The 18,509-nt window shown below is 35.4% G+C and overlaps 1 protein-coding gene across 2 annotated transcripts in view; it reads left to right on the forward strand.

Annotated features, from left to right (window-relative positions):
* Positions 1 to 18,509, forward strand: part of FRYL (FRY like transcription coactivator) — a 163,885-nt gene that overhangs the window by 132,557 nt on the left and 12,819 nt on the right. For both annotated transcript variants that reach the window (XM_054514559.1, XM_054514560.1), the window contains 10 exons: positions 115 to 312; positions 1,521 to 1,682; positions 1,972 to 2,046; positions 3,176 to 3,352; positions 5,988 to 6,191; positions 7,043 to 7,213; positions 11,125 to 11,378; positions 13,494 to 13,701; positions 15,634 to 15,783; positions 18,086 to 18,184. In XM_054514559.1, coding sequence (XP_054370534.1) covers positions 115 to 312; positions 1,521 to 1,682; positions 1,972 to 2,046; positions 3,176 to 3,352; positions 5,988 to 6,191; positions 7,043 to 7,213; positions 11,125 to 11,378; positions 13,494 to 13,701; positions 15,634 to 15,783; positions 18,086 to 18,184 — 1,698 coding nt within the window. The remainder of the gene's footprint in view (positions 1 to 114; positions 313 to 1,520; positions 1,683 to 1,971; positions 2,047 to 3,175; positions 3,353 to 5,987; positions 6,192 to 7,042; positions 7,214 to 11,124; positions 11,379 to 13,493; positions 13,702 to 15,633; positions 15,784 to 18,085; positions 18,185 to 18,509) is intronic.

Here is an 18,509-nt window from a genome sequence, read left to right on the forward strand (position 1 = left end):
ATGGGTAGTAGATCAGAGGCTTTGGGTTGGGGATTCTTAGAAAATGCTACTGTACATAAAAATTGCTGTCCTGGTTGAAAGGATTATTGTTTGATTTGTGTATGTTCTGTTCAGAGTCCATATTGGAAGGAAGCCCTTAATATTTTGAAACTGGTGGTGTCTCGATCAGCAAGCCTTGTTGTGCCTAATGATATTCCAAAGTCTTATGGAGGTGATATCGGCTCTCCAGAAATCTCTTTCACGAAAATTTTTAATAATGTCTCCAAGGAGCTACCTGGGAAGACCTTAGATTTTCATTTTGATATATCAGAGGTAATTATTATATTTAGATGACAATGCACTTATGACTTGCTGTTACAAACTCAGGTGTTATTTTTTGTTAGCCTTCTACATTTATATGTTTTTGAATAAATACAGTTTTTAAGAATGGCAGAGATTGAAGTTTTATGTACTTGTAAATGAGAGTGATACCAGAAGATAAATTTCAAATTCTTTTATGATGTTTGTTTGCCTTTTCCCCCTTTTGAATATCTGGAGAGTGAATTATTGAAAGTCAGTAAGATTATTCTCAAGGATATCTCATCTGTGTCAGAGAGCAGACAATGCAGCTGGCTGCTGCTTGCAGCTGAACACACCAGGCTTTCAACAAATGAAGGGCTGTGCATTCAAGGGCTGGGAGGATTAAATCCCTGTACTGCAGTTTTGGCATGAATTTAGGGAAGGGGGAGGAAATTTAGAGGAGGGCATAGGATACAAAATTTAGGAAATTCAGTGTAAGAGGGATACAATTGGAGAAAAACCTCCTGTGGTTAAAAATATCACCCCTACCACCAATGATACTCATTCTACATCTGAAAAGGGGAGCATGGCCAAGTGACTGCAGTGTAATGTAGAGACATGAAAATTGTAGAAACTTTAGAGGTGATCAGGAGTAAGAGCCCTTGGTTGAAACTAACCCTAGATAATGATAGGAGATATAGATGTCTTAGGAATGTTACATAAATTGGCAAGTACATTCACTACTGAAGTTTCAGGGTATGTGGATAATTGAGAGGTAAGATAAATTCCCACAGAGTTCATTGGGTTAGCATTTGTTGTCAAAAGAGTTGAATTTGATAATTGTTTTTTCAGAAGTGTGTGTGTGTTTGTGAAGTTGATGGTCTGTGAAAACAATTTGTTCATGTCAGGGAATGATTCTACAGAGAAGCTTTGCATCTTTTAAACTTAGAACACATTTAGTTTTAAAGTGTGTTTAAAAATATAATTGGATTGTCGCATAAAATGTACATAATTAAATACCACACAAGTGGGCAGAATGGCCCTTGCTGCATAGGGTACACGTATTCAGCTTTGTATTTCCCAGTGAACCAAGGCTCATTGGATTTGACATGGGTTTTACAGAATGCTTACAAACAGCCCAACCCTCCTACAATTCATATAATGCTAGATTCTTAAGTCAAATATGTGGTCTTTATTAATATAGATTTGAATTCTAATAAATTGTTTGTTGTCTTTGCTAGACACCAATTATTGGGAATAAATATGGTGATCAACACAGTGCAGCTGGTAGAAATGGGAAGCCAAAAGTCATTGCTGTGACCCGGAGCACTTCTTCAACTTCGTCAGGCTCCAATTCAAATGCACTGGTTCCTGTCAGCTGGAAGAGACCACAGCCATCTCAGGTATATTGTGCCTCAAACACTTTATACATATATTTGAGATAGTGTTTGTGAATGTATTAAAAAAAATGCATTGAAGTGTTAATTGAAGTCTGTATTATGTCATAGCAAAACAGTAGATTAATACAGCATAAACTAAAAGCTGATACTGGTGAAAAGTAAAAAAATTTAAGATTGTTTTTAGAGGATGTCAATATGCAATATGACTAGTTGAATATGCAAATGTTTTCTGTTTTTACCTGGACCTCGAAGAGCTGCTGTGCTATGTGATTTTCTTTGGTATATTTTTCAGAGAAGGACTAGGGAGAAGTTAATGAATGTGCTTTCTCTGTGTGGTCCAGATTCTGGTCTTCCCAAGAATCCTTCGGTAAGTGGTGGTGGTGGTTTGTTTTGGTTTTTGAACTCAACTAGCAGAATGCTATTGCATTTTTAGTTGTTGGTGAAGTTATGAACAGTGGATTTAGACAAGCTAGTTTTGGCTCAGCAGTTCACAAATCCAATGGAAAGATTAAAAAGAAGAATCAGAAGTAATGGATTACTATTAGTCCTCAAGGACTCCCGTGGGCATGGTTGTCTTGGCTAGAAAAGAGAATTGAACTGGATCTCCCCTGTTCTGACTACCTCTCTACCTAGTCCTTTACAGATGCTCTTGAGCAAAGGGGTAGCAGTAGCTGAGGACTGCAAGGGTGTTGATGCTGTATTGAAAATATCATAGAATCCATTGAAAATAACCAGTGGGTCATATACCTTGAAACATGGTTATTTATAGGAACAGTAGTCTTAACTGTTGAGTAAAAATAGGTTGATGGTTTTACTTCTTTATAAAGAACCCACTGGCATACTATGCTTGATGGTGGTGATGACTTTGACAGCTTTTAAAACAAAGTGGATAGCCTACCTTGGTTATCATCTGGAACATAGTTTTTTATTGTGGCATAACAGTTCTTACCTGAGGAAAATATTGGTGGGAGAAGGATCTTGAATCGAGTGGAAGAAGCTAAAATAAATAAAAATAGATGTCTGAAAGCTGGAACTGGACATATTAAAAACCAGTGTATGGAAATAAAAACAGAATATTGTCATTTGTGAAGGCCACAGTAGCTCAGTATTGGATCCCTTTTAAAGGTGTACAGTCCTTCCACAGAAGTTCGTAGGTGAAGTTTGTAGGTACGGTCTGTGTCATGTGGCTAGTTATTATGATGGATTCTTTTGTTCTTAAATTTGACTGATATTGTGGTTATGAAAATGAAGTTTGGGTGATATGTTTTTCTCTCTATTTATATCTTTGTAACTCTTAGTTACATTAAGGAGAGAACAATACCACTAATTTCAAGATGTAGTTTAAAATCCAGCTAGTCTTGAAGCAAAGTGTTACCAGTACAGGGATAGACACGCTGCCTGCCACTAATTCCACTAAATGGCAGGAAGCAGGATAGCTGACTTTTGGAGTTACAGAAATTGGAAGTTCTTACTTCTTTTTTTACCTATATCTGCAGGTTGTGTTTTCTTCTAACGAAGACTTGGAAGTTGGAGATCAACAAACTAGTCTAATTTCAGCAACAGAAGAAGTGATTCAAGAGGAGGAAGTGGCTGTAGAAGACAATACCAGTGAACAACAATTTGGAGTTTTTAAAGACTTTGACTTTTTAGATGTTGAATTGGAAGATGCGGAGGTGAGACCTTGGGGTTTCTTCTGTGTATTTCCATTTGAGAGCATTTTAAAAATAAGGTTGTGTTGGTGCAATTCCAAGGAATTGGCAGCCCTACTAGCTAATCCAATTCAGAAAAATTTATGACATGATGGAGCTTAGAGAAACCTGGGCCAAAAACTTTGCAGAGTTAAGTTGTTGCAAATTGTTGGCTGGTTTTGGAGGAAGGAGTTGAGGTTTTTTTGGAGGGATTTAAGTGACTTTACCTGAAAGTGAAGTGATATGACAGTGTAAGCCAATGTCAGCATGAGCACCTGGGTGCCATGCAGGAGAAAACTTAATTATGGAACAGTGTGTTAAGAAAATGGCATAATTATTGTTTCTGATACATTTCTGGATTTTGAGAACTTGATGAAAGGTTTTCAAAGTAACAACCTGTATGATACACTATCTCATTATATATGATTGACTTGCTCTCTATAATTGCTTGCTTTGACTTTTACATTGTATCTGGTATATTGCAGTTCTTGTATTTCCTCTACTTCTCCTGTCAAAAAGAGAGAGGGAAGGTAAAACAAAATTAAGTATTGAGAAATAGTGAAGATTCTGTTAACAACTGTTACTTGTTTCAGATCAATAAAATGCTTCAGACCAGAATTTGCTGAAGCTTAAAAGTATGACTATAAAAGGACTGGGAAGGAAAAAGTAGAATGTTCTATAGTTTCTCACAGTGGTTTTGTTACAGTCTATGCAAACTATTGAAATAGTAATGGATATCCTTGCTGGTCATGAGTCCACAAGCTACTAATATCTACCTATCTAAACACTGATTGTTTTTCTCTTGATTTATCTAGACCTCTTTACAAGGTTTCCCCCTAATTCTTTAGTTTTATGTTGCTTTCCTCCTGCTTCCTGTATTGCTTAACTTCAGCCAGAATTTGCACCTTCTAGGAAAAGTACAGGCTCATTATGGTCTATTGCATAGATGTACCACACACTATTCAGACACCATTTCCTTTATTGAATACAAGTTCAGAATTGAGTCTCAGTAGTATTAAAACATTATTTTAACACTAGACAGGACTTGACAGATAGGATAGCAGAAGTTGAATACTTCACCAAATGAAGTTAACCTTTAACTTCACTTTCTGTGCTATTTTAATGGCAGGTCATAATTAAGAAAAGACAGTTTCTTCTTCATTACTTGCCTGAATGCAGCATGTCGTGCTGTACTAGATGAAAAAAAAAAGACCACTAATAAGATAGTACAGATTTAGGGTGTTATATAAATCGTGCACTTGGTATAAGAGCTGTGGCTTATTTTTTCACCAAAAATATAGCATGTTCTCTATTGCTAATAATTAAATGCCAGCAGTATGAACTGGGGCTTTTACATTAACATCTGAGTAATATCCAGATTAAACTTAAATGCTTCAGCCCACAGTAGTAGTACTTTGTTGTACTTGAAATATTTTGCTTTGCAATAACTTTTCATCCTCTTTTGAGGAAAAGAAATCACCAAGAGAGAAAGGAATTGCAAAATGTTTAGTTTGCATGTTTAATGAGTCATGGTGATTTCTTAAGTCACCACAAAAGATACTGTTAAGGCAGTTTTGGAGCCGTGTTTGGGGCTAGATGTGGTGTTACAGTAACTGTAGACGGGTGAAGTGAACTTCACCAGGTTTTCCGTATCGCTTAGCTGAATTGTTAAAGGTTGATTAAGTGCTTGAAAAAATCAAATATCATTATTGTACTTGTGAATTAAAATAACAGTGTTTTTAAGATATGGATGCCACTTAGTATGATGGATATTTGAAACCCAAATATCTCAGCTTGAAAATGCACAAGCATAGATCCAGGGTATTGGTATTCAGGGTGCACTTCATAAAACTGACACTAAGTAGCTGGTAAAACAGTTAGGGACAACATCATCTTTTCTACACCCTGTATATAATTATTGTTGATAGTGTTTTGTCAGTTGGATGTGGTCAGTATAGATTCATGTGTGTTAGTTAAAGAACTTCATCAATGTTTGTTGGAACAGTTGCTTTACATGTTATGCTAGAGAAAATGTATCATAAGCATGCTGATTTTAGTGTTTTGTCGTCAGTTTGTTGGTTTTTTTTTTAATCTCATTAGAAAGAGACATTATTTTAAATACTAGCTTTTTGATTAAGCTTTTTTCCAGAGCTTGAATCAGTCTTTTACTGTTGGCAAATCCTATGTAATAAAACATTTTCCCTGGCTCTAGAGTATCTTTAAATGTTTGTCCTCGTTCTTTCTAATTATATGTGTTTTCCTTTTTGCTAACCAGGAGCTGCAGGTAAGTTGCAGCCTGGTGCCCTGGCTTGTTCATCTGTTGTTGTCTGTGATGTGTTTGTACTTTCTAGTCAGATTATAAAATCAATACTGATGTAGTTCTAGATTACATATTGAGTTGCTTTCCAAGAAGATATTCAAAATATTTCGACTTCCTTTGCCATATATTTTATTTACAAGCATTTACCAAGGTACTTAAAATTTTAATAAAACTAAAGGGCTGATTGAAACTCTGTTCATGATGCATTCAGTACTCATATTTTCTCTGTCTCATTTGTGTATTAACTTAATTATGTTGAAACTCGTACATACCAGATGTGTGCTCACTTTTCTATTCCAGGGTGAAAGCATGGACAACTTCAACTGGGGCGTTCGCAGGCGCTCTCTTGACAGCATTGACAAAGGAGACACACCGTCCCTTCAGGAGTGCCAGTACTCTGGTAGCACACCCAGCTTGAACTTGACCAACCAGGAGGATACTGATGAGTCTTCAGAAGAAGAAGCAGCACTGACTGCAAGTCAGATACTGTCTCGTTCACAGATGGTACGTTATTTTTCTGTGGAAGAAATCTGAGAACTTAAGCTTTCCCTAGCACATTTAATAGATAAGTGTGGCTCACACTTTCAGCCTAAGTGACATAGTAAGGAACTAAGTTAATGTGCCTAAGCTTCTTTTTCACAACAGCATCAATAAAGGAAAAAAGTTACTTTATGACATTGATGGTACATAATTTATAATTTTAGAATGCTCTTAATTGTTTAGTGTCTTTACACTTACATTTTTTTTAAATATAAGCACAAAATTGCATCTATTATATATAAAGTGTGTATCTTTGTGGATTTCTAGATCAAAAAAACCACTCCAAATGCTAAAAAAGATTAAGAGCATTAAGTGGTCATATGGAAGTCTAAGCACAGAAATTGCTAAATTAATTATGGATTTTGAAACCTGTGTACATATAACTTAGGAAAATCAAGAATGCTGGCCACTCAAAAGTCTCTCTGCATTACATAAATGAAATTAAGAAAAAGTTGACTTGATGGGGGGAGCAGCTTGATGTGTATGTTGCTTTTCAGACTTTAGGCAAAGTTTGTATTAATGGTGCTCCCAACAAAATGCTCTGCTTTTCAAGAGTTTCAGTCTAGCAAAAAGAACTTCTAAAACAAGAAAGAAAATAATTTTCCTTAAAGGAAAAACTTCTTTTCAAAGTGAAATGTTGCAGAAATGCATGTGATGCTTTGTAATAGTTCTAGTGTAAAGCTGTGAAATCCATCATATGTGAATAAATTCAAATAGCTAACAATACTGAAACAACCTATTTCAGAACTAATGTATTCTTTACCTGAAATTTGTGTTTCCTTTGAAGAATTTTGTTTCTTTCTTTTCTGTCTTAGTTAATCAGTGATTCTGCCATAGATGAAACAGTGTCAGATCATGCTGGTTTATCACTTCAGTCTCAAGATTCCACTAGCAGTGTGGGAACAGAAGAGGTGCTTCAAATCAGAACTGAGACCCCAAGTTTGGAGGCTTCTTCTCTAGATAACTCTAGCAACCAGCTGCCTGAGGTGGGGAGAAATATGGGCTGGTGCATGGCTGATTTGAGCTCCTTCTAGTTTTAGTAGCAACTTTGACTTTCTTTTCAACTGAATTTTCATCTGTTACACTGATTAGTTGATTTGCTTTTAATATTTCTAACCTGTTGGCATGTTCTTACAAATTGTTTCCTCAGCATGGAGATTTCTTGGATGGACTGAGGGAACTCACCACAGGTTAAAAATATTCTTGAAGGGCTGATCACGATCATTTCATGGTGCAGAATGAAACAGGCTAATATTCAAAATGCTTTTACTTGATATGGTTGAAATTCTTCTTGAGCAACATTTTCTTTCCAATATTTTTATTTTTCTTCCCCTGTCCCCCCCCCCCTTTTTTTTTTTTTGCTTTCTTTGGGTTGTGATTGGTGCTATATGGGAATAAAACCTCAGGCCAGCTGTGTTAGCAGTTGGTTCCATTAAATAATCCTTTAGTAAGGACTACAGATGCTAGTGGTATACTTTTTTGGAAAGGCCCATGTGGACTGAGACAGATTTCAAGCTAATGGCCGTCTGCAAATCTGTGAGTACTTCAGTTTATTGTGTTTTCAAATGTTTGAATAATTTAAAATTTAAAAAGACATCCCTAATTTAAAACAAACTGTCATCTGCTACAATTTTTCTCTAAGTGGCTTGGTTTAGGTGGACTTCTTATCTCTTCATTTAAAATTATTTATGATCCTAGCAATCTTATTTTTATTTGCATAGTGTTAGCCAATCCTATCTTTTACTATGCATGAAGTTTTATTGAGTATTCCAGAAAATTAAGCCATTCCTATGTTTATTTGACTAACCAGTGAGTGCACTGTTGGCAGTTAAGAATGAGTCTTCAGCCAACCTGGTTCAAACAATTTACTGACTAGTTCAAGTTTCTAAAGGCTCTAGTTTAACTGTTTGCTACCAGAAAAATTGCTCTTACTAAGAGGCAGACCACAGATGTAGCTAATACTTAATGAAGAAAACTGTAACAAAAGAGTCTAATAAAGGGAGCATGGCTGATTTCCTGTAATAAAATCCTCACCTTTTATAGGTGTAATATTGTGATGCTCATAAAATGCTTTCCCCCACATTTTTTCCTATTTTCCCATTATGATTATCTATGTGCTTTTTAAAAAAAAGTGTTTCATTACACTGCTGTTGATAAATTGTCTCAGCTGTTGCAGAGCACCTGAGCTTAGATGGTCAAACAAACTGTTGTCACTTCTTGTGCTCATCTACAACGTCCATTTGTGATACAAAAGAATTTTGTTTGAGGAAGAACACCTCATCTGGGTGAACTTTTTGCACACAGAATAGATACTTTATGTTAAGATTTCAGAAGCAAGAAGCAATATATAAGCTGGAATTTTATAGAATTAAATTCACCATAAAAAACTTTTGTCTTCTCCCTTGCTGATGTGGGGTACATCCTCAGCTGTAACTAATTTTTACATTTTCATAGTTATTTCTGAGACTGCCCTTAGAATTCATTGTTCTTCTGCAGCTCCCTTTATAAAATCACTACAGTGCTATAATTCAGGTGAAAATATTCACACAAAAAAGCACCATTGTAATTTTAAAATACGGAAAACATTTAAACTGGGCTGTAAAATAATTCTATGACTAGGCAGCATTCAGAACGAATTGCTGTGTATAAAAAAAATTACTGCAGGTGCATACAAATGCATTCACTAGATATGATGTATTCCAGGTTTATTTTGTGCTTGTTAGAATATGAGATTTGGACAACTATACAGGTTTCTTCAAGCAAAATTCAAACACTCACAGTTATTGCACTACAAGACTTAGATATCTGGTTGGATTTTGTTGCCCAAAAAGTGAGCTGGCCTTATGCCTCTTACCAGAATGAGCTTGAAAATATGCACATGATTGACTCATCTTGAAATATTTATGAAGCCAGTAAAAGGGATTTTATTCTGAATACTTATACTGTACAACTTGTAGCATAGGGCAGTTGTTTTTTCCTGTGCTTCCTGTACTTTATTATGAAGCTCTCTCAGCACAAGCATTTCATTGTATGCCAACTGTCAGTTATCAAAAATTTTTAATATAAATAAGTATATATCAAAGTTATCTAAGACAATATGGGAAAAATTGAAGCCATTATTCATAAACAGGAGTGTGCTGGTTAGATGAATTGAGTTCCCTGTTTGTCTCATAGGGACGCTGTATTTAAATTAATTGTTTACTTAAATGTATTTGGCTGATTCCCAGAAAAAGCAAAAACGAGGTTTCACATTCCAGTTAAGAATTTACTGTCCATCTGAGAAGAATAATTTTGTTCAAAAATATGTTTTACAGGCTAATGCATAAGAAAGTTTCTGACTAAGATGATTCTCTATTTTACTCGCTTGCACTGTAGATTTGTGAGGGAGTAGTTTAGTAGAAGTAATTTTCCCAAGGTTCTGTGGCATTGGTAACCATATAACTATATAAATCAGCTTTTTAAGATACTTTAGGAATATTCATACTGGGAGTCATGTCCAATGACACACAGAAAATTAAATCAGGAGTCATGGCACTCTGAAGATTTAAACTTGGCAGTAAATTTATTATTAATAAGTGTATTTTCAAAAAGTGCATCTCTCATGTGTATATTTACCAGTCATGATCAGTGCAATTCTGTATCCTATGTTAGCACCTGTAACAGAAACGGACCATTGGTTCAACCCAAAGTATTTTGTTGAGGTTTTGTAAAAGTGTCCTGCATTCCCATGTGCCTCAGCTGCTCGGTAGGACAAAATGACTCTTCTGTGAAAAAAAATTCCAGATTTTACTTTAACAAAAGAGGCATAAATGAAGTCACTAGCTGTGTCAAATGTCAGCAGTGTCACATTGAGGAGTACCATAGTCAAAGTGAGATTTGGTAAGGATCACTGTGAAAGAAAATTATGTTTAAAGCTGAATTTTCCTTTCTAATATGTATACAGTTATTTAATGTATCAGAGGATCTGTTTCAACTGCTGAAAACCATGAAATGATGTTTATGCTTAGAGGCTGTCCAAAGGTTCCTTGACCAGTTTTGGATATGCCAGTAGAGAAAGACCAGCATACAAAGAATGAAAATATGTGGTAATTTGTGTCTTTAGGAAATAGCAAGCGTTATTTTTATTCCACAGAGAAATCCAATATAAAGGTTTCAAATTAATTCATCATAAATTAACTGAATCTTAATTTGTCTGTTCAATATAGTGATGTTAATGAATATAATAATGCTAATGGAGGAAGGGAGAAAGGGTTGTTTCAATATTACCTACATGAGTTTAATTATCCTCTCTCTGTAATTGCCTGTTAATGAAAGCCTGCATTTAGAGATTCAGGGTAAAACCCTTGAAAGATGCCCATATTAGTAGTAATGGCAAAATAATAGAAACAGTGGAATGTCCCTTTTCCCCTGTTTATCTATTACACTGTTGTTAAGTAGTTATGCTTTAGAAATTTATTAAAATGGAGGGTGGAAAGGAGAAAAAGTGTTCTGGTACTTGCTCTAGACTCCAAAGGCAAGCATGAGGCAATCATTTGATGCTTACCTAGAAAAGTAAAACATGAAAGTCTTGGGTTTGTTTGATCTCACTAAGTTTGAGGCTGTTTGCATATTTTTCTATCAGTATTCTCTAACAGATTTAATTAAATGTATTTGAGAAATTGTATTTGCTCTACATAAGTCACATTCTAGGATATTAATGTTTACCAGAAGTTATAAACATTACAAATAGGCTGCCTGTCTTTCCCCCAGTAAAACTGTGTGTACAAGCCAAAGACCTGAATAGTTAAAGTAAATATTTGTAAATAATCTTTTATAACTGTTAGATTACCATAATAAAAACTGCTAAGAATACATAGGCCTTGACAGTAACACTAATGAAAGGATGTGTGATTCACAGGAAGGCAGTTCAGCAGTGAGGGATGAACAGATTAGCACTGCTAGTGAAGACACTGGCTCGTACCTACTGCATGAGCAGCAAGAATGTCTGGTCTGTCACGAGTCTCTGGAGCTGGAAGAGACCCCAGAACTGGTAGAGGCAACAGCTCCTGAAAGCTATTCTGAATCTGTCTGTGAAGAGGATGTCACTCTTGCTTTGAAAGAGCTAGATGAGAGATGTGAAGAAGAAGAAGCTGACTTCTCTGGTTTGTCTAGGTAAGATTAATACTGGTTATAAGTAACACAAATTACATGTTATCAGTGCATTATCAAACAGGCTTTTCTATGGTATGGAGATTTCCATTAATCGCATAATACAAAAATATAAAACGATGGTTTGCATATCTGAAATAATGGTTGATCAGTATTGCCTGTTATAGCACCTAAACTCAATATTTTTTTCAGCAGTTGTTTCTGGTACAAGGAAAACAGTTGTGCAGGAAAATATGAGAATTCTCGAATAAAAGAAAGTAGCACTTTTCTTCACCATCAGTACGACAGAAATGTGAAAAATTAGCTGTAAACAGTATAACAGAGAAAAGCTCTTGAACTGCTCTGACTTACAGCAGTACCCAAAGACATGAAAAAAACAGGAGAAAAAGTTGGTTTTTTTTAATCAAAGCTTCTGTAGCAGTCAGATCAGTTTGTCTTTGAATTTGCTCAAGGGTTATTTTCATTATTAAGGTTCATAAATCTCCTGTATATTTCTAAGATATTTTAAAGTAAAATAACCTTTTTTTTTTTTTTCGTTTAATAAGGAGAGCAAAATAACTATTGAGAGGAAAAGTTAAAGTTAGTCCTAGCTGGTTGAATCACATTTAAAGTGAAACTCTTAAGTCCCCTGGAAGTAATGGTCTAAGAAGGAAGGAAAAGGAACAAGAAATCCCAAACAAACAAATAAAACCCACAAACCAAAACAAACAAAATCCAAATTGATCATAGGCTTGTTCATATTTAAAATTTGTTCAGAAGTTTAGATTGAATAATAGAGAAACTTGGTATATATAGGAACATAGACTTGACATCTTCTTCCAGAGAGATCTCTTAAGGAGGCTTTTTTCAGAAAAGAGGACAACAGGAGACACAAAAGAAGTTGGTTGAGAAGGTTTTACTAGGAGAGACAGAAACTTGTTTCTTGTGATCCCATACTTGACCTACTGCATATGCCTTGTGAGAATTCAAGGCTGGTACCAGTTAAGAGCAGTTTAGTTCCTCATTTGCAACTGAACAATCCCTTGAGGTTTTATTTTATTTACACTAAGCAAGCCAATGAAAAACCCCATAGCTCTAGTCTAAAGAGTGACAGAGGTGATAGCATTGGTACACTAGTTAGGAAATATCTGAAAATATTTTTTGAAGCTTCACTTACAGATGATAATCATAAGGGATTTGTCTTAGCTTTTGAGCTTTGTGCTACTAAAATGAAGGTATTTAAAACCAGCACCCATACTTCTTGTTTAAGACATGTTTAAGTCTTGTTTAAGATGTACTTAGTGCTGTTGTGGACGAGGCAGTTGTCATAGAGAAAAACTTTGTGTAATTTAAAAGATAATTTTAATAAACTATCTGTATATTTGGAATCCTCCTACACATATTTGTGCTGCCTACGTACAGTTATACAAGAAGAAATGTCAAAATGTATCATCCCTTGTAATACAGAATGTTTTAGCTTAATCATTATTTTAATGATTGGAAGTAGTAGCATTGATTAATTTATAGTTTGATATTTTTATTGGATGTTTGGTGCCTAATGGAAAGTATGACAGCAGACTGTTCTGTGAACAAAGGCCTGTTAAACTGATTGCCCATAAAAATGAGTGTTTCGATCTATCTCCATTTGCTTCTGTTACTTAAGACAGTTATAAAGCACTATTACATTGCTAAATGAGCTCTTGTGCTTCCCTTAAGGAAGGCTAAAAGTTGTTGCAGATATTGGTGGACCATCTGTTCAGATCAATAAAAATTTGAAGAATGGGATGTTACTTCAGTTATTGGGGGCAAGAAAAAGATGCCTCTTTCTAAGTGGTGTCCATATATATAGTGCTGTATATACCTATATATAACCTCCAGATAGCTCTTTGTCTCTAGTTCTGTGTAGAACTGACATGTGGTAGTAAATTTTGGAGAGTATAAGCAATTTTTAATATATTGCAGTAGCAAAAGTTTTTGATTGTTTACTCTTTTCTTGTCTCGTAGTTACCTTAGTTGATCTGTTATTTATTTTACAAAATGCTATTCTGAATCCAATTCTTTTTTTTCTTGCCAAAATGAAGGTGTTTTCTTCCTAAAACGTTTGCTGAGGAGGTAATTTCTGTTATTTATTGTTTGTAGCCAAGATGAAGAAGAACAGGATGGTTTCCCAGAAGTGCAGACTTCCCCTCCTCCTTCCCCCTTTCTTTCTGCCATATTGGCAGCTTTCCAGCCAGTGGCGTACGATGATGAAGAGCAAGCCTGGCGCTGCCACGTCAATCAGATGCTGTCAGACACAGATGGATCTTGTGCTGTCTATACATTTCATGTCTTCTCAAGATTGTTTCAGGTCAGTGAATTCTCCGTGTATGATTGCTCATCTGAAATCCTTTCCCCCTACTTCTAAAACTGTTCTTCCCCTTGAAACTGCAAAAGCCACAAGATTATGGTAGCAAGAAGCTTTAGAAAGCAAATTAAAAGCAGAAAAACACTGCTGAAGTAATGTTACACTGTCATACCCTATTTTTCCATAGGATATCTGCTGTATTCGTTGCTTAGGAGTGAACCTGCTCAGAAAATCAACAAAAATTGAGAAAAGCTCAAAAAAATCAGTTCAGTGTTTCTTGCAAGCTCTTAGTCCAGGCTGTGTCCCTTCTTTTATTTTCTGAACATTACCTGGGTTCTGTGATGATTACAGAATTAATGCCTTTCTCCTGTTTTTTTTTTTTTTTGGTTCGTTCGTTTGGTTTTTTTGTGGGAGTCATTATTATGGGATCACAGCATGACAAACATTAATGAATTTATCTTGCATCTGTCTTGAGAGAAAAAGGTTTCTTTCTGCAGAGAAGTAATTGAAACACCAGGAGATCCACTGGAGGTGGATGTTTCAAATGCCTCTTTTTAACTATATTTACCTCATAGATCTGCTATCCAACACAAAATACCCATGGCTTAATTTTTCTGGCTTCCTTCTCCCTGTATGTAGGGGATGAAATTTTACATTTTAAAAGTAATGCTTCTTTCCAAATTCTTATGGGGTAGAATAAGTATAATTAATTCATTTTACATACAGGCAATGAACCAAATGAGCTAAGGTAATATTCAGGACAAGGTTTTATGGCCCCAGCCTTTCTTGTATCTCTGATATTAATTTTGCTTGCTGTTTGGAATATCATAATAAATTCCTCAGTGAAAGATGCACACTAGCACATTTTATCACATGTATGGGCAGTAACTTAGATGTGAAGAATTTATGCTCTGCCTTTCCCATGGAATAATTTGTTTTCACATCTATACCCATTTTCCATTTTATGGTAAACTAATTTCATGGCCACAGTGCCATGAAATTTCTGTTACAGGTTGTAGATTTTTGTCTCTTGCTTCGTCTAGACATCAGGGATTTGGCTTGCCTGTATTATACAAAGCTTAGCTGCAGTTGGTTTCCACACATTCATTCATTTCCTGAAAGTGGTAAAATGAGAGCTCATATTCTCTCGTGCTCATTAACGAGGGAGCTGAGGAAGAAGGATGAAACTTAACAGCTGGAAAGTCAGCTGCTCTGCACAATAGCAAACCAATGTTCAAGCATGGGCAAAAAATGTTCCTGAGGAGTTGTTACTGGGTACAGAGGAGGGTTAACATGATCAAGTGATACTTGGGAGGCCTTGTTTGACTGGACCTTTCCATTTTACCTTTTGGCTCCTTCTTCCTGTGTTTAACTTTGCAGCTGTCTGTATAATCTTTATATAGTTTTTTTCTACATGTAACTTCCAGGATTAATGAAATAGTACATAGCAAATTGCAGTGTTCCATTAGGCTAAGATGACACTGCATAATCAAACATGATAAACTCAGGACAGATTTTTGAAGAAGGTAGAAATCCTGCAGGTGGCAGTTTTGGACACAGATCATGCTACGCAGGTTGCATACTGACTCATAAAACTCTGTAATTTTCTGCACACAAACACTTGAAAATTAATTGAACTATCTGTACTGTGTAAAGGCAAATAGTCATCTACCTATACGAAGGCTAGAGGTCTAGATAGGAAAGGAGTACTTGTCTCTATAGATACTGGCTGGTTTATTGATTTATTGCATTTTCCAGAGTTGATTTTACATAACTATTCAGAGAAAATTGCATATTAGTTTTTCATTTAATGAAAAAAACATAATGTGATGGAAACTTGTCAGGATAGAAATTTGCTTTGAAATTCTTACCTAAAAAGCCAGAAGAGTAGTAAAACACAATGTAAGATAAATGTTTTTCTGATTTGACTTTTAGACCATTCAAAGAAAGTTTGTATCTATTACAAATGATTCAGTTAGCTTTCTTGGTGAAAGTCTACAGCGCATTGGAACAAAGTTTAAAAGTTCTCTGGAAGTGATGATGTTATGTTCAGAATGTCCAACAGTCTTTGTGGATGCAGAAACGGTAAGAATCTCAAACCTGCATGTTGGAATATCTGTCTGCTTAAACCTTTCATGTTTTAATATGTGGCAAAAAGAAACTCTTTGAAATCAGAAGGGAATTAAAATCTTAAGTGGCCACTGTGTATCATAAACACTGGAAACCACCAGTGAGAAATGCATTTTCTTAAAAAATAGCTTCCAGCTGTAACAGTGAACAGTAGGAAACTTACTGATAGTAGATATCACTTTGATTCCCTTACTACTCTTTACCTTCCCTGCTTGTTCATATTTATTCTATGTTCTCTGCACAAGTAAGAAAAAGGAAGATTATTTATCTAGCAGCTACTTTGCCTTTTTCTGTTATCTTGTTTTATGTATATATTCAGTGATGCATGGGAAGAACATTCTTCCTACAAATATACAATGAGAAGACTTGGAATTATTTGTTGTCATGCAAGTTGAAATCCTGATTATAATAGATACTAATCCAAGAAGTCAGCTCAGTGTTTAGCAGCAGGCAGAAAAACCCCTATGCTAGAATTATCAAGAAAGGAGAAAGCAAAACAGGAAACATCACTGAGTTAATGTACATATTCCCAGTATACCTACATCCTGAATTTTGGGGGCAGTTTTGGTCCCTTGCTCTCAGAGCAAAGGTAGTAGTGCTGGAAAAAATTAAAGAAAGATCACAACACAAGGATGATGAAATAAGTACACATAAGATATGAGTATGTAGGCTAGGATTTTTAGCCCTTTAGAAGATAAATCTGTCAATCAATGTCTTATCATGGATAAGTGATAGAAAATATTTTGTTTTTGTCTTAATTGATGTTAAGGGTGATCAAATTAAACTAGCAGTAACTTACAAAACATACAGAACCAAGGTCCTTCATGTGATTCATAAACTGTGAAATGCTGTCACTTTTTATGGTATCTGTTCATGTTTTCAAAAAGCCACTAAAGAAATTCATGGAAGAAGTAGCCCTGGACAGATCCTTTAAATATGCAGAACAACACATTGACAGAGGCTTTGAAAGCACTCTGGGGCAGGTGGATCACCACGTTTGCCCTTCTTTAAACAACTGCCATTAGACATTGTCAGCTGCAGGGCTGAGGCAGATGGATCTTTGGCCTTAATGTCCTGTGTGAGACACTTCTACTGTCCTGCTTTTTTTCCCTTGCTACTAAGGGGCAACTCTTTCTTAAGCTCTCACTTAAGAATATAAGAATGAAAAAAGCATGATACAGATAGTGCATTTCAAGGGAACCACCTGTAATGTTTTTTGGGTTTACTTATGTCACTTTAAAAGCACTAGAAATTTACAAAAAAGGAAATTTCTTTAAGATAAGAAGCCTTAAGAAAAGCTACACTAGAGCCTAACTAAAACACCATGTGTATTTTAAAATAAAAAACCAAATCTATATAAACACAAATATAAAAAGGATATAAATTAATATAGCACACAAATACTTACATGTGTACATGGACATACACACCTCAGTGTTGTTACATTGACAAATACTGTATAAATAAATATTTCCTCTCCAAATAATGAAAATTCAATGAACCTGTTTGTCAGATTAATTCTCACTGATAAAGTACAGAGCTGTTATTGTGTGCAAGGACTGACCAGTGTGAGGGAGGAAGCATCATGTTAGAGATGTTTATTACAGGAAGTGTCAGAAGAAGGACTAATAAGAGAACCTAAGTGAAAATAAAACTACAGGGAGAAATGGTGTGGAAGAAAGCTGAGGTAGCAGTCCCTGAGGGAAAAAGAGATTCTGATACCATATTAAAAGAGGCAGTTATTAATAGCAGAAAAGTCTTCAAATATCCAGTGGTTCCTGCTTTGACCAAGCCCTGTTTCTTACAGACTGCAGAAGCTATTCTGGTAGTATATTTTGTATATTGAGAAGAGCAAGTAACCCTCAGTGGATGCTCCTTAGGTTGCTACAGGAGCAATCCAGCAGCAATCCTTTCCTTCCTTCTACAGGCTGTTTTATTTATTTTATTTAGTTGTATGTGTGTATCAAATATTCTTCATTATGAAAGACCTAAAAATTGCTTTGAAATCTCTCTTTCACATGTTAACTAGATACTACTCTTCTTATTTTGGAATTAAAACTATTGTTCACTGATTTAAATGGTAGAGCTGCATGTATGTTAATTCACTTGCTTGTCACAAATGACATGGCCAGCTAATTCTAATTTGTTTTTCCAAATGTGAACGTGGGATTCTGTATAATGTAATTTAGATATTAGACTGTATGGGTTATAGTCAGATGTTACATGACTACAGAGTTTGATTGCTTTTATCTTCCAGCTATTGTCTTGTGGCCTGCTAGAAACATTGAAATTCAGTGTTCTAGAGCTCCAAGAACACTTGGATACCTATAATGTCAAAAGAGAGGCAGCAGAACAGGTGAGTCTCTTATATCTCAAGACAACAGTATTAGAACCTACTCATCAAAAAATGTTGCAGGTCCTGATCTCCCATCAAAGGCATCTAAAGGTAAACTGTGGGAAAACACTTCTGAAATAAAATCCTGTTTCCTTTTCTTACTACTATAATTGGAACCTGAGGGGTTTTTTATTAAGTGTAATTCATTTTTGTTGCATGTATTTCTGAAATTGATTTTTAATTATAACACGGCACAAATCCACTGACAGTGGGAAAAGCCCATTCCTAATTTAAAAATATTCAAGTATTTCTAACATGAATATCAACAAATAATGGGTTTTTTAAA

The sequence above is a fragment of the Molothrus ater genome, chromosome 4 (assembly GCF_012460135.2).
Source record: "Molothrus ater isolate BHLD 08-10-18 breed brown headed cowbird chromosome 4, BPBGC_Mater_1.1, whole genome shotgun sequence".
In the NCBI taxonomy this organism is placed as follows: Eukaryota; Metazoa; Chordata; class Aves; order Passeriformes; family Icteridae; genus Molothrus; species Molothrus ater.